This window comes from Hippocampus guttulatus, chromosome 13 (assembly GCF_054856545.1).
Source record: "Hippocampus guttulatus isolate MCC_2025c chromosome 13, RoL_Hgut_1.0, whole genome shotgun sequence".
Classification (NCBI taxonomy): domain Eukaryota; kingdom Metazoa; phylum Chordata; class Actinopteri; order Syngnathiformes; family Syngnathidae; genus Hippocampus; species Hippocampus guttulatus.
The window spans coordinates 12,839,399-12,856,191 of NC_141273.1; the positions used below are offsets into that span (position 1 = coordinate 12,839,399).

Consider the following 16,793-nt stretch of genomic DNA (forward strand, 5'->3'; position numbering starts at 1 on the left):
TGAAGGCTTTCTTTTGCAATGTTCCATTTCTGTGCTTATACTGTGATTATAAAGTTCAGTGAACCCCATATACACGGTCTGTTGTTTGTCAACTTTTTGAGGGAAACTGTCCCCCATTATTTGCTTCAAAACTCACCTACGTGGTATTTTTCTGCTTGGAATAAAACCATGTCCAATCTAAAAACATTGCTTTAGCACCATCTCATGGCATTTATAGACAATTACCAAACTCGTTTGTGGAGTTTCATTGCTGGTCCACATTTGCATTACATTTAACATTTGGGATGCAAATTCTACTGCATTACCTTGATCGACTTAATGGGGGAAGTCCACTCCTAAATTTCCATAAACAGACAATGGCAAAAGTTAATTCAGTTATTTAAAAAATATTTTTAATTGTAATGTTCTGAACTCACGTTTCACTGTAAGTCTATATTGAGCAGCATGTAAGGAATTGTGTTCCATTTTACGTTTTTGTATTCAAGGCTATGAAGTGTTTTCATACAAATATTTACAGGAATTATAACTATGTCTCAGTACTCCATTGTGTTTCAACTTTGGTACTAAATTGAATTCATTTGTTGGAACAATTCTTAAACCAAAAAGGAAGAACCCCCCCCCCCCCCCCCCCGAGTGCACTCCATTTTGCCTTGTGATTTAACTAATCAATAAATTGCTGATCATACCCCTCCCCGATTCAACACGCTTGAGAAATGTGGTGCTTTAAAAAATATATTTATTGACATCACAATATTTTTGGACACAAAATAAATGGAGAAAGAAATAATACACACGAAAGAGACAGTCCTGATTGAAACAAGGGAGAATTAAAAGCGACCAATCCAGCGAAAGTAATCCTCCTGCCCCCCCAAAAATGTCGTCATTTCTCCCAGAAAGGGATAACAAGTGCCACAAAAAAGTCTTGTGTGGTCACTTTTGTCACATACCTTTGGAAAAAAAACACAAGAAACCCAACCACAATCATTGCAGAAGCACTGGCCTATATAGCAAACAATTCAAAAAGTAAACACCAATAAATAGAAACACTTATCAATAACAAAGTAAAAATCTCAATTTTTATCGTACTTTTTTTGGTGGACGAAGTGACAAACACAAGGCTTGAAATGAAGATAACCAGGCACAATTGAAGTGATTTCCTCCCCAAATCCATCCCACGATGAGGTAAAGTCTGTTTTTCTGGGTCCAACATGGCGCCTCCCCCCCATCCCCCCTCCATGCCAGGGTCTTCCCCGGGGGAGGGACATGGCGAAGACGGTCCAGATTATTTGTTATCTCCATGGTGCACTCGCATCCACCTGGAGCCAGGCTGTATCCTGTCAGGGGAGGCCAGGAGTGTGTCTGTGTCTGTGTGTGTATTTGAATGTGTGTCTGTGTGCGTGCATGCATGGGATAAAGGGGACACACTTTTTCAAAAGCGGAGAAGGTCCAGGGACTAATTGGCTGTGGTCAATGTGACTGTGGGCCTCGTTAGAACCAGTAGAGCTCCTTCCCTTTCTTGTGCTGCTGCAGGCCTGAGAATGCACAATAGAGAAAGAGTGATTAGGAGCACGTCGGCAAACAGCAGAGCGCACGTTGTCATGGAACATGTTTTAGCCAGACGTTCTCCTTATGAACTGTTGACTGGTGCATTGAAGGTGTTAGTGGGGGTGTTCGCAATGGTGCAGGGACGGGGTATTCGCCACCACAAGTACCATGTGTCAATGTGTGGAATGAGATGGACAGTCACTGCAGAGTGTGTGTAAAAGTGTGCGCCTAGAGCCTGAGAAATGTTAATATTAAGGAAAACATCTGTTTAAAAAAGGGGAGTAACGCTCAAAACTCATATACTGCACTTAATGTCTATAACATAATATGAATTAGAAAATAAAAATAAAAATGTGTGACCTTGAACAAACCCTGATGAGAACGCAACGTTCGCTGCTCTTGAAAATCTCCCAATTGTTCACCACTTGTATCTTAAGAGTACGTTTGTGTGTGTGTGTGTGTGGGGGGGGGGGGGGGGGGTGTTCTTGTGAAGAGGCTTTTTTGCCATCCTTGAATGGTAATTTTTATGCAAGAGAGCCTTTTGCACTGAAAATAGTGTGTGGTTTTATTTTGTTGTTTGTTTTAAACACTTTGTTGTTGGGTTAGGATAGTGGTTCTTTGTCCATATTTAAAATAGCATTTTTGTCATACATCTGGTTAGGAAGTGTGTGGTCCGACATGGCCCGCCACGAGCAGTGATAAAAATTGTGGCTCCCTTCAGCATTGAAGTTGCTCGTTCTTGGGCTACATTTTCGGAGAGAAAAACTGTCATTTCATTTACCTGCGTCCATGTTGAGGGCCAATGTCTGGCCGACGTCCCCCGGAGGTAGCAGGCCGGGCCAGGAGGCCGTGGGCTCCAGCTTGCTGACTTCGTAGTGGCTCGGCAAGGTGGGCAGGTGGGCCGGTCGAACAGTGGGCATGAGCAGGGGCCCGTAGTGGGGCTCCAAAGTGGAGGGTGAGTACAGTTCATGGAGGGGCCTCGGGGGCCCGTAGGCCTGAGCCTGTGTGTAGCCCCAACTCTCCGCCGGGTGAGGGTGAGGATGGGAGTGAGGGTGAGGATGGGAGTGAGGGTGAGCGTGCGGGTGCGCGTGCGGGTGCGGCAGACCCGGGTGTAGCCCCGAGGCGTAGGGGTCCATGGAATAGGAAGGAGCCGCTGTCTCGCAGTGCGCACGGCTTTGAGGTGACGAGTAGTTACTGTCCCAGAAGGATGGAGGGAAGCTTCGTCGGCTGCTCGGTGAAGGCGTGTCTGATGGAGAGAACACAGTGGAATGCTAGTGAATGACATCAAGTACAATGACTCAATGGCTCGTGGAGCGTTACTTCAGCGCCACGTGGCTTGGGTGGTGACGTGATCGTGTCTCAACCAGAAATATCATCAGTGTGTGAATGAGGCGTTACTTTCCTATCGTCTCTATGTATACAAGTATTTCTTTTCATGTTTGTATAAGGGCGAATGAGGTTACCGTGTGAAACTATTGAAGCCCTAAAAGGTAGAAAAGCACTGGATAGAGCAAGTGAAGCCTGTTTAGAATTTTTAAAGGGGAAGTCAACCCACAAATGTTCTTTGCACAAATATGTTCCACGCCGCCCTACTAGTCTAAACATGGCAATCTGATAAATATTGGCTCCGCTCTCGAAAACAGGTGAGCCGTGCTTGGTTGTTACCTGAGCATCTGTGATGTCATTTTCAGTTGACAGAAAGCATTGCAGTCCCCCAAAGGACAGGACAGAAGAAGAATGTTGATTGGGCTTTTGTGAAGGTCTGCACCAAATTGTCAATTGCTGCATCATATTTTTTTTCCATAAATTTAGTGTTGCGCTTGGATCAGTAGAACGTTCCCCACCCATGATTTAGGGATTTGGTGCCTTGCTCAAGGGCACATCTCTTCAACAAGCAATTCCAACTGTCATGCAAGCCAAGTGCTTATGTTTGAACTACAGCCAGTGATTTTCCTCCCATTTACGAACAGCGGAAACGCAGAAAATAGCGGCCTACCAAACTGGACTGTACCGCCTGGTGGAAACGGGGCTTAAAAACAGGAGCGAGCGCGTAGCGAATTGTAGATGGCAGTCACATGACGGCTTAGCCCTCTTGCCCAGATATCTTCCCCATTGGATCATACTGTCACACTGTGCTAGCTCCAACAAGATACAGAAATAAACACAACCACATGTAGTGCCGAGAGAGAGAAAAGAGTGGGGCGGAAAGATAGCGCGAGACGTTATATCCCAGAATGCCATCTATTTAAGGCCGACGCTGTGACCTAGAGGCAGCCCAAAGAGTCTTAAATCACTGCCTGCGGTGACATCTCTCACTATCGTGTCGATTCGGCCCTCGTGAAAGTCTTAGAACACACTCGTGTGCGAACACAACAGTGACCCTGTGCGAGAGCCGGCTGCCCCTCTCTTCAGTACCCCGCACCCCCACCTGTTGTTTTTTTTTTTTTTTCTGCGCCCCTCCCATCCTCCTCCTGCTCCTCCTCGCCCTTGACAGAATGTCAGCAGGCCATTATACGTTTTCAGCAGTAGACTTTTATTTTTAGATATTCTTTTGGAAAAGAGACACCGCATGGCGCACCGAGGGGTAGTGTCCGATCACATGGCGTATAAATCTGACAGCAGCCATTGTGGGTGGTGTGGGGGGGGGCATCTTTGAAGGAGGATACGCCCGCCACGAGGCTGTGTGCTGAGTGCCGTGTACAAACATAGCTTCTGTTGTGAGGCAGGGCGTGTGTTGTACTGACATGACGCGTTTCAAAAGTGTGGTCCGAGAGACCGCATGCAGGTGGACCGACTGGCTTTTTGACGTTGCACCAGTGATGCAATAACGAGCGTGATTTTCAACGTCATTTGGATGTTTGGAAAGGCAGAGTGACCCCTTGAGAAGAATCTGCATCTGCATGCGTTGCAGATTTAGAGCATCATGACGAGGAGCTAGAAATTTGCACGGAATCAGGATTCATTATCTGAAGTTGTTTTAGTGATAATACATTTGTTCAATTAGGCCTTAGTAAGTTTTAAATTCTGGGGTATTTTTTTAATGATCATTGATTCTAAAATGATGATACATTTTAAAGTTTCATTTTGCAATGAAAACTGTTTGCATATTTTTTTGTTGAAAAGTAATGCTGTGAAAAAAGATGTTTTCCTTGATGTGATGAATAATAGGGACCAATAATCATGATTACAATATTGATCAAAATAATTATGATGATCATTTTGGCCATAATCGTGCAGCTCTAATATGAGTGAACTCAACTCAGCTCATCAGGCAGCAGTTTGGCAGATCATTCCTCAAAAAAAGAGGCTCCGAGCTGTTTATTGCCACTCCCAGTTAAAGTATATATTCTTTATCCTCTGAACTCAATAAAGTGACCCTTGGACATATATAGCTCCCGAGAACTTCATTACCCCCCTCCTACTCCTTACACCCTGATGTCTGATGCTCATCCTGCTTGCCTCAAAAGATCTCACAAAGGCAACTCTGCCACCTTTCAAGTGCAGCATCAGTTGTGAGGTGCCATGTCAAACTGACATTACGCGTTGCAAAAGTGAGATCAGAAAGACCCCATGCAGACTGACCAGCATGATAATATTGCCTCAGTGATACAATAGTAAGATTTGCTTCAAACATTTGGAAGTTTTTCAGATACCGTGCCTCAAAATTTGAATGCACTTAAGGTTCTAAAATTTTGAACTGATCAATATTTTGGGGCTAACTATGCTCACAGTCCCTGCAAAGCAAAATGAATCTAAACAATAAAAATAATCATCGAATAAATCGGTCATCAACATTCAACACACCATAGAACACCAATAGTGCTATTGACAACCCTGCCACATTTTAATGATTAAAAAATATACATATCTTCATCTATATAAAATAAAGCTTAAAAAAATGTTGAGAAAAATCATGCCCGTGTCTCCGCTCACAAAGGTTGTGGGTGTGTCCACATAGTACGTTGGAACCACGCTGCTCTCAGCTGTTGTTGACAGTCAATCAAATGTTTTAACCGTTTTAGCCATGACCACCAAAAAAAAAAAACACAACCACAAATGGTGAAAAACAGATCGCCACAATTCGGTACTGCATATAGTTCTCAGTCTTTACTTGTTTTCAGCAGTTACTTTCAAGCTTGTTTATTGTGGTGACCGACAATGGGGAAACATGTCAAGTCCCTGCACTCGCTCAAAGGTACAAATTCCTGGTGAATGTGTCTCTCCATTGTGGGTAACCATACAGCCACCCCCAGATTCACCATAGCAAAAGTGCTTCATCGAATCTATCATAAGCGGTCAAAACGGCCGCTAGTTGTTGTTTAACCCGTCAGTTTTGGTGTGGCGAGTAAATGGGACAGAACTGTCAATCTACTGACTCCTATTCTCATTATATACCACATCTCCACAGGTTGTATTTAGAAACAAATCTAAATATTTACTTTACAGGGACTTGAATTATATCATCGAAGATTGTGTACATATCGCTCAGCTCTACCATAAATGTCAAGGTGCATTTTAAGTTCATTCTGAAATTTCACGCATATTTTTTTGTGAGTCATGTGTAATCCGCACGTAGCAAATGACCACCATACCTGGGGTACCAGCGGCCTGTTGCTCCGAAACTCGCCGCTTGCCTTCCCCGTCCATATAGGAGCTGAGGGCCCGAGAGAAGTGCTCATCCACCACGCTGCTGATGTCCCCCTGGTAGTAGGTGAAAAGCACACAGCGCGAGCTCAGGTACTCGGCCTCGGGGCCCTCCTGCTTGTCCTTGGAGCCCTCATCAGGCCGTGAGGCCGCGGGCGTGTAAGAGGAAGATGAGGAGGCAGAAGAAGAAGATGATGATGATGACGATGCGGACGAAGATGACGAGGTCGTCGATCCGCCAACGGAGCCCTGAACGGCGGACATTCCGTCTGGAGCCCTGGGAGTGTCCATAAAATCCCGACACAGAGGTGAGGTACTACTCACACCAGTGGGAGTCTGGCAACAAGGAAGAGAGTTGAGGCAGGTGTCATAAATATAGATTGGTAGATAGATTTATATACCGACTGTATGTTGAAATTGAAGGTAGATAGACACTGGATGTAGGTTGTTTGGAATTGAAATTGGAAGGCATGATTGTAGATATGAAGATATACTGTACTCTCTACAAGGCTCCAAAAAATGAGTTTTGCATCACAGTTTGCCAGGCAAAATTTGCATTTTGCGTCTCATCAAAATACATTGAACAGCAAAGCCGAGAATCAACCACCAAGACTGTCCCGAGAAGCTTGGCTGTGCCGGACTCGCACACATCGCTCACATCACCTGCCACGGGTAGTCTGAGTGTGTGGCAAGCTGGCAACGAGCTTCTGCTTGCTAATAGTGTGACGAAACACCAAGCTAATTTTCTGACAATGATCGTTCTCGTGAAGGAGTGACGAGGAAAGACTGACAGGTCATGCTAATTACTAAGATAACCCAAGATTTAAATGGAATCCTGAGACACTGGAATTGAGTAGCCCTGCAAATTGGCTGACAACCAGTTCAGGGTGTACCCCGCCTACTGCCTGAAGTCAGCTAGGGTAGGCTCCAGCGCGCCCGCGACCCTTATGAGGAAAAGTGGCTCAGATTTTGGATGGCTAGATGCATGGATGGATGGATGGAGTGATCGACTACACTTTTCACAGAGGTCTGGCTCGAACGCAACTGTATTTATAGAGCACTTTAAAACAACCACCGCTGTATACAAAGTGCTATACATGGAGCAAAAAGAGCAGGCAATTAAAACGTGTCTTCTTAACTATGCTACATTGCTAACAGGACCTAAACCGGAAATTAATTCTATTTTACGTAAGCCAGGTAGTGCGGCCTAGAAGATGAAAAATATTAGTTTAAAATATTTTTAATATCAGTTGATGTTAGTTGACTTTTGATTTGGAAATTTTGAGGTCTGCACAGCAAACACAGCTAGGTATCTTTTGAGCTTTGCTAAAACACCATTCAACCCAATCACAAATACTAAGTTCAAACTGAAATTTATAGTTGTGTTTGAAATTGCTGCACTAAAAATATAGTTCGCTGCTGTACACGATGTGAATTGAAGAAAATCAAACAATTGATTGAAAACCACTTGTTCATTTGTCATATTGTCGCGTTTTTATTGTTTCATATTACCTTTTTTTCGGGTCGCTGAGATTAACCTGCAAAAAAAATGTTTCCTCATAATTAGGAAGTTGCTCCTCAAATCAAGTCGACGATTAGATGCGGATGAAGATGCAGATGTTCATATATATGATGATTTAAGTACAGATACGTAGCTCAATATATAACACCGAGATATGTTTGTATAATACTGACATTTTTTTTCTAACATGGTTTTGATTCCAAAGTGTATTTTGTTCATACTCAACATTGTTCTCAGGGTCACCTGCAAAACTAGATTTGAAACTTGGGGGGGGGGGAACATTTTTTTGAATCCGCAATACAATCCAGCCTGAAAATACAATAGAGATAAATCACTGACATTTTATAATGATAATAATAATAATAAAATAAAATGTGTCCTACCTGTAGTGTGTTGATGAAAGCAGGAGCGCTAGCTGCGTATGAGGCGTAATGTCCATAGGCTGGGTACATAACATCCAAACAGCTCATGGTAAATGAGCGCAGTCTTCTTCACTCTTGTGCCGAGTGCCACTTTTCCCAGCAAGACGGCGACAGCATTCCACTTTGCGTGCGTCTGTGTGCGTGTGTGCAGGCCGGCGAGGCAACCCGAGTAGACGGTGGTGGAGCAGAGAGCAGCAGCAGCAGCCTGAATGGACATGAAGTCACCGCACAAGGAGCACCCTTAAGTGTGTGCAAATGCGTGTGGGTGGGTGCGGGTGCCGCAACAGCTGCGGCAGCGAAATGTGTTGGGTGCCGAGGGTAAGTAGGACTGCCCTGTACATCTCTGTGTCAACTCCTCCCACTTGGTGGACCACCAACCAACCACCACCACTGATCCGATCCCGTTACAAATACCTTGTCCTCATCTTTAATATGGACTGTAATGTCAATTGGTTATGATAACAGTGTGAAATCCAGTATGCAAATTCACCCGTCAACAAATGATACTTTCTTTTTAAAGCAGGGGCCCTAGTAGGCTTCTCCAGATTCATTTTTTGCGCTTCTGAGAATCTTTTTTTTTTTTGTTATCATAATAAGCAATGCATAAACACTTATCTATTCATTAAAAATGTAAGTGTTCTCAACAATCAATGTTCTCTTCAATTCCATCCATCCATCTTCTCTACCGCTTATCCCCACGAGGGCCACAGGTGCTGAGTGGTAGGCCACACCCTGGACTGGAAAAATGTATAGAAAGCAACCATTCACACTCACACATAAGGATGATTTTGACTCTTCATTGAACCTAAAATGCAAGTTTCTAGATTGTGAGCGGAAATCTACTTATGCAAAGTCCACATAGGAAGGTTGTAGCCCAGACTCAAACCGTCAGCCTCAGAACTGTAAGCCGGATGTGCATATTGTTGTTGTCTGCCTTTTGGTCCCTAGCTTCTCTGCAATCCTGAACTGGATTAACAGAAAGAAAATGGTTGGATGGACGGTTAAGGGTGAGGTCCGTGTTTTATCAGTCAGGCTCCACTTTTTATACGTGTGACCCTGAAGAGGGTTTTAGCAAAGGGAAGTAGTGTTACATGCTTCACTAGGAACACTTGCACGTTTGTGGCGAAAGCATTTTCTCCCTTTTCTTTATCTTGAGGAAATTGAACAACTATATTGTCATGTTTAACATTGGGCTAAATGAATATTTAAATTTTAGTCCCAAAAAAATCTGGTTAAATTAATCGGAATTTATGGCTGTCATTTCAGCTATTTTAGGTTATGAATGAATATAAAACATCCTCACTTTTTACAAGGCAGTATTAATACTAGCACACCACTGATTATGACAAGGACTGCACGGATCAAGCCCTTTATTTCCTTCCGTGTACCCTGGCCACTTTGCGCTCTGTTCAAGCTGAAAGTGTATCCACACTCTTAAAAGAGCCTATCGGTTGCCAGGTAAACCTTTGAGCCATCTCAAGTATTTAGTGTGTTCCCAGAACAGCACGTAGGTGTCAACTATAGGTTGCATACACTGCTTGTACTGTACCAATACAGAAGGCAAAGGCACTCTGCACTAATCTGCGGCAAATTATAACCCATTAGCAGCACACATTAAATCAGTTTGACCACACACACACACACACACACACACACACACACACACACACACACACGCGTGTGTTATGTCAGTGTTGAAATGTATTGCTCAGTTATAAAAATCTCATAAAGAAAGCAAGCGGCAGATTTTTTTTGTTGTTGTTGAAGGGGCAACTTTATTAAATAGAGGTCCATCTCCCTTGTTTTAACACCGCTGCTTGGGCACGCCAGTCTATTTGACAGGCACTTTAGAATGCCTCGGAGAACAGTGCGGAAAATGTGCAGAATTCCATGGACGAGTGTCAGATGAGGTGGAATGTCTCTGATGTGTGCCAGTGGACAAGCTTCCTTGGGAAGTTACATCGTCCCCCTGCTTGCTTTCCCCGCACTGGAGAACATAACCAACATCTCGCTATGTCCGCGACATGGATTGTATGAATAGCTGGTAGCAGGTTGTCACCACGCTAAGGGAGCAGAATGTGCTCCCAAGACAAATCGTGCACCCAAATCTGATTTTGCTGTGCGTGGTTACAACAGTTAAGGTTTGCTAACCGTAGCCTGATGTACTAAAGGGGCTCCATATAAGTGCAGACTAAGTGCGAGCATGGCGCTGAAGTCAGGCGGAGTGATGCAATGCTGAAACGCTCAATGTTGTACCAGCGTGATCAACAGCTGCAGCTGACGGAAGACAAGAGACACCACTAATAGTATTCATGGCAATGAGCATATTACTCACTGTCTCGCTCACTGCCATTTCCTGACCGAGTCCTTGTTACCAACAAGCTCTGTGTCTGGATGGTCAGTCTTTTCATCCACAAGACACCTTTCCCTAATTTGTTTGCATCTCTGCTGTTTGTTATCAAAAGATCCCAACCCACAATGGCACTTATTAGTGATGGGACAATGAAGCTTCAAAATTGCTTCATGAAGCAGTAGTTATATTTTTCACTCCTCTAGATGGCATTAGTAGTTTAAATAAAGGGTTTTAATAAGTGGCAAGTCAGTGTACTTTCAGCCCAATGTTGAACAGACTGCCAGAGGAGTCAAAATATATAACTGGTTAACGCAGCAAATGTGAGCCTTCATTTTTCCATTACTCGTGCTTAGCAAGATCGATCCATCCATGCTCAGTTATCACCGTGCTTTTTCATTTATTTTGTTGCTTTTTTGTATTTCGGACCTCTGTGCGTTTTTCAGACAAATATTTCCTGTCGTCGTGTCTTTACTACAGCATTGGTTCCAGTGCCTTCCGATTTCCAACAGATGCAGCTGTTCCGTTTACGGTCTAGGCCTGGCTAAAGAACCAACCCTTGAACAAAAGCGACAAAATTATAGCATGCCGTATTTGTTTGTGTCTGTGTATTTGTACGTCATCACGCTACTTTCTGAGTCATGGAGGTTTAGTTTAGTTATCTGTTTGTTAGCTGGCTGGCTGCTCCGTTTCTTGTTCATGGAGAATGGCATATGACAATTTCAATTGATGGACGGGGCTCTTCTATTTGCATTCTGGGCCAAGGTGAACGTTTCGGACTAAAAAAACAGCCCTTGGACAAAAGTGAAAAAAATAGAGTGCCGTATTTGTCTGTTCCTGTTTGTCCACTTGTTAATTGTCATGCTACTTTCTGGGTCATGGAGATGGACATTAAAAAAAATATTAGGCTGATGTAGAAAGACTGTTCCATCCTGAACAAAACAACAACAAAATAAAATTACAGTCAATTCTTATATGTAAATTTTACAAAAACCAAGGAACGTCATATCGTTTGCCTGTTAATCCATTTGTTAGCGAGTACGTTACTAGTTCCGGGAGAAGACATTAGATGTTTTGAGTCTACCATTGCCCTCTTGCATTTGGGGGAAATGTGACTCCAAGGGGAAAAAGGGAAAACAATGCACCAAAAAGTATTTGGGGGGGGTGTTTGTTTGCTTGCCTGTTTGTTCATGAGCAAGCAACTTTTGTTCAGAATATTCAGAATGGCAGATAGAAGTCTTCCATTTGCATTCTGGGCTGGGGAGGGGATGGATGGATCCAACGATTGCAAAAAGAAAATTACTGCTGGCTTCAATTTTGTTTGGATTTACAAAATGTTATCCTTTCTTCATATGGCCCCCTCCTCCATAAGGTTTAGTGGAAATCATCGGCGTACTTGTTGCATGATTCTGCTATAACTTATCAAAACAATGACTTTGGCCTTTAGTTGAGGTCATTTTATCTACAGTTATTGCAGGTAAAGAACGCTATGTTCAACGGTCTGGCTGAGTGTGTGCTCACTTGCGTGTGTCTACATTTACACCTATATGCTGAAAATAAACAGAGGTTACATCACTCCCTCTGACCCCGCCGCACATCTTGGCCCCGCCCCTCTTAAAAGTAGTCTGAACGAACAAACGCTCCCATTGGCTGATGAGTCGCAGGCCAGCTGACACATTAATGGCAACCCGGTTTTATTTAGACCTCCATTTTCATTACGACACCACCATCAATAGTTTAGAATAGAAATGCCGGACGGTGTCAAATACATAGTCAGTTATAGAGACTTGACAAGCATCATAACAATACTGTAAATCCGAAGTCAAAATAACACAAATGGCTAGTGCACTGCAGAGATGAGTTTGCAAGAGACCTGAACTCGAAACCGAACAGCTAGCTCCTGAAACAACAAGGCCTTTATTAAGGTCTCAGTCCGGCTTAGTCTCAAGGGGGTCAGACGTTGGGATTCCACTGCGTTTTGTGTGTGTGTGTGTGTGTGTGTGTGTGTGTGTGTGTGTGTGTGTGTGTGTGTGTGTGTGTGTGTGTGTGTGTGTGTGCGTGCGTGCGTGCGTGCGTGCGTGCGTGTGTGTGTGTGTGTGTGTAGATATATATGTCCAAGACCGAGATGTACAGCTGCCCGCTTCCACACAAACTCATTTCAGCTGTTCAAAATCATCTCCGCAGTGTCATCGGAAACACACACATGCGGGACCACCACATATGGACAGGTCTGGCCTCTCTCATGGTTATACACAAATGTTGGTGATAAATCCTCCATGATGTGCAAGTGTGTGGGTATTTTCTTCCCAAGACAACTTGCCCATTGTCCACACAGACCGACATGCAGGACATTGGGAAGTCAGGGGCTTCAATGAAAGAAAAGAAAAAAAAAACTAAAGAAGTGTGTGACTGTAATTTTGTTGCATGTGTATAATGTGCATTTCAGAGGACTGGTGGATGGATGGGGTCCATGTTGTTAATTATAAACGCCACGCATTGAATAACATAGAATGACTCCTCTTTCACAAAAGGAGTTTTTCAATCTTGTTGTAAAGACTTCTCCAGAAAGGATTTCTGTGTTTTTTTTTGTTTTTTTTTAGTTTTAATTCTTCTTATAATTAAGCGTATAATGGAAAGAAGGAAAAGTGTGCCGACGACCATGGAATCAGAAATAGAAATTATGGCAATTAGTGCCCTGGCTGCTCACTACAATATGGCTAAAGCAGCAAGAATAAAAGAGGGCCAGGGAATTATAAAAATGCAGAGTTTAGTCACAAGTCTTTTTCACACAGAGATTTTGCAAAATGACTTCCGAAGACCCGTAACGGAACATCCGCTGTGATTGCCTGTATCGTTTACATAGAAACAGGATATTGCTGCAACGCTTCCACACAGGCAGTGCCGCACCGCTGTCCCAGGCTGTAATATGCCTCTCGCCCAAAGTTGGCTAGTATCTTCACCAGCTCACGTACATGCTCTCTGTCTAGAGAGAGCACTGAGTGAAGACGGAGACTTCTACGTCAGCCTCACACGCAAGAATGTGGTTAACTTCTACATTCAATTTGACAGCTTTTGTATAATTCTGTTACCTAATTATCTCATTTTTCCCCCCTTGTACTCTTTGCAAGTAAAAGAAGCTAAGGAATGCTAAACACACAGACGAGACACACAGTCCTTTTTAAACATCCGGAATGCTTGCAGTTTATTAAAGACTAACCCTTTGAAACGAACAGAATGTGAATTAACAGCATCCTCCGGGAGGCTGACAAGTGCCACATTCCTGACATCTCCTAACCAAAAGTGTACTACCGCAAAAGCGGAGCTGGGTCACTCCAGTCATGCACGCACACAATCGCAAATTCACACAAACGCACACCAGGATATCATGGCTACACGACAAAGGGGGGAACATATTCAGGCGCATGGACGACATGCACAGAAAGAGCAATCGAGACATGTGGAATTGTCGCCCTCCCGCCTGACATTTGTGCTCAGTGTGCCAGGGGGATCGGGGTGGGGTTGGGTGAGTTGACGGAGATTCGGCATGTCACATGGTCAAAAGAGGGAAGATTTACGACGGATCAGGTTCCGCATGGGCAGCATGGTGTTGTGGCTTCAGAATGCTCGGTATGGTAGTGAGATCAGACTCCGGCTTTAGTTTGCACACGCTTTCTGGCAACTGGCTAAGGATGTGAATGGCCAAAGTGGTCTGTCCGGCTCTCTCAATGCAATCGCTGATGGGCAGATGTGGCCGCAAAAACAACACAATACTTGGAAAAGTGACTTCAATTCTAGGTGAAAACACAATGAAGATTGATTTATCATGTAAAAAGCCATCTATCTGGCACAATTGGCCAAATAACTACTTTCAGGCGACGATCTTGCAAAAATTATATATCCAAGCTGTAAAAAACATTGGGCACTATTTTTCTAAACGGCCCACTTGCGCCGTGGCACGAATACCGGCCTACCCCGTTTTTTGTAACATCGGACCAGTCTGGGGTGAGGGTCGGTCTTCAAGTGCTCATCTCCCGGTGCAGATCTGTTTCTGCCATGTGGAGACTGGCGTGTTTGTGAGACGATTGCACAGCTTTTGATAAAAGGAGCCACTTTGATTGGTGGCGATTGAAATAGGTGGTGACTACTCCCACAGCGGCGCAGCCCTCCCTCTTACATGCCCTCAGCTGCGAGATTGGGTCTAACCCGCAGTGCAGAGATACACTGCATCCACACCGAATTTACGCTCATCATGAAAATAGAGCCCCTGGTATTTATTCGATTATGCTTTTTCAATCAAACCTAGCAGAATAGGATAATTCTGCCACTACGTGACAGTTCACTCACGGCTCTCGGTTTGGTAATGATGAACATCACGACTAATTGGGCCACGCTGTCTATTAGAGGCGACGATACTATGCAAGTATGAACATTAAAAAAAATATATGTGATTTATTTAGTTCTCCTGAGCTATGGTTTGCTCATGGGTGACATCATGGAGCCCTGCAGTTATTTTTATTGGCTGGTGGCAATCCCGCTCTTCTCTGGGCCATGCCACCTGTCCCACTCCACAGCAGGCTAGCAGGCAGCTGCCCTCTAGGGAGGGAGCACAAGTCAAGCACTCAAAAGTGATTGAGAGTTGAAAGGATGAATATGATACATGCATGTCGTGCTCGTGCTTCTTAGTATGTTTACGAGTCCTAACGTGCAGGAGCAAATTTTGTCGTTCCTCTTTTCCCAAACAAAACCCATAGCCCCACCTGTTATACAATGTAATTTTCAAACGCTTGTTCACTCTTGCAAGGGGGGGGGGGGGTTGAAGCGTGTTTATGTGACTCTAAGGGTGGGGTTATTCCTGGCCCGTGTCATGTGTTCTTAGGTACAATTTAGTCGCATGCCATCTGACCAACCTTTGGCCTCGAGCAACGCTTAATACAGAAGCTACCAGGGGGATAAAGTAACATCACAGCAACAACATTTTGTTCCACATTTCGCCTTTGATGATGCCGGTGACACAGCAGCATAATTCATATCATTTTGTGACCGACATCAATATGGATACCTTAACCTATGCGTGACCCAGCTTTACAACTTTTCAAGATACAGGTCATTTGAGGAGGTAGGGAACAAGCAACAAGCAATACTTCTTCAAAACAGAGACGAAGTGCAAGCACACAATTTTGAACAAAAAGAATAAAGTGTTGTCCGTTCAAGCAAACCAAACCTTTCCCTTATAAAAGTCTGCTTCTGTAATACTAACACATACTGCTAAATGCAATAAAAGGTGTTTAAAAATGTGTTTTGAGTGATATTGCAACTGTCTTCTGTGTTTTTTCCGTCATATTCACATTTGGTTTGTCTGCATAAAATATGCTGCCCCCTGGTGGCCAAGGCGCACACACCAGACACCCAAAGCCCATTACTGGACAGTCACCTCATGTGGGTGATGAAATGAGGCAGGGTGTGGACAGTTTTCTATTTGTGACGGCGATGTACATGTTGCTGGTGCTTTTTGCTCTCTCAAACACCAGCTGAACAACTTTTATTTGATGGAGCCTTGTGCGCCTGTGATCTGAAATGAAGGTTCGCAGGGTGGATGAATTCTCACATATTGCCGCGGAGGCACAAAATTCTAGGCTGAGTTTTAAAGTACCGTAGTCAGCTCATTGAATATGATACTTTTACAAGGAGTGACATGTACAAATAAGCAACACCGTTTTTTGTATTTTTATTTTGTTTTTATTCTCTATTATCTTTATCTCGGTTAGTGGCTGAAATAAATCAATGTGCATTTTGATTAATTATTATGTGTACAATTTGGCATGAAAAGGCCATATGTACAGTACTGCAGTGGCAGACACAGTGACTGTTTTGTGGTGGCCTGGCACGTCCATCGCCCACCGTCATTGTCTGATTCAACATTTGCTTATTAGCCATAACATGAATGACTGTTAATCTATACCCGCACTGTGGGAGTCAACGATCAAGAACAAAACGAAGTTAACCATGACATGCTGTATGTACTACCATCATAATGAGGAGTAGTGTTCCACCTTGTGGAAAGGACGTGCCATTACAATAGAATTGGGTTTACTTAATGAGGTGTCTGATTAGTTTCAGGTTGGCTTTAAATGAATAGAACCCAAAGACAACAATCCCACAAACCTCATATGACATATACAGTACCTAAGGTTTAGTATTTTTTGCATTTATGTCCTACAATGTTACTTGACAGTTTCTGAGTAAATTAACTTGCCCTGAGACCAAATCTAAAAAAAAAAAACTAAGAGAAACCAATGTTTTAAAATAGTTC

General features: G+C 43.6%; 1 protein-coding gene across 1 annotated transcript; it reads right to left on the reverse strand.

Annotated features, from left to right (window-relative positions):
- Nucleotides 1-762: 762 nt before the first annotated feature.
- On the reverse strand, nt 763-8,531 carry vgll2b (vestigial-like family member 2b). Its single transcript, XM_086126437.1, has 4 exons — nt 8,095-8,531; nt 6,138-6,525; nt 2,327-2,791; nt 763-1,532 (listed from the first exon to the last, which is right to left on the reverse strand). The coding sequence occupies exons 1-4, from the start codon at nt 8,179-8,181 to the stop codon at nt 1,489-1,491; spliced, it is 984 nt and encodes a 327-aa protein (XP_085982563.1). The 5' UTR covers nt 8,182-8,531; the 3' UTR covers nt 763-1,488.
- Between the last annotated feature and the right edge of the window lie 8,262 nt (nt 8,532-16,793).

Coding starts and splice junctions, on each gene's coding strand:
- vgll2b (XM_086126437.1), bottom strand. CDS start 8,181: ATGAGCTGTTTGGATGTTATGTACCCAGCCTATGGACATTACGCCTCA. Junction 6,526..8,094: donor CTTTCATCAACACACTACAG/GTAGGACACATT, acceptor CCTTGTTGCCAG/ACTCCCACTGGTGTGAGTAG. Junction 1,533..2,326: donor GGCCCTCAACATGGACGCAG/GTAAATGAAATG, acceptor GTGCATTCTCAG/GCCTGCAGCAGCACAAGAAA.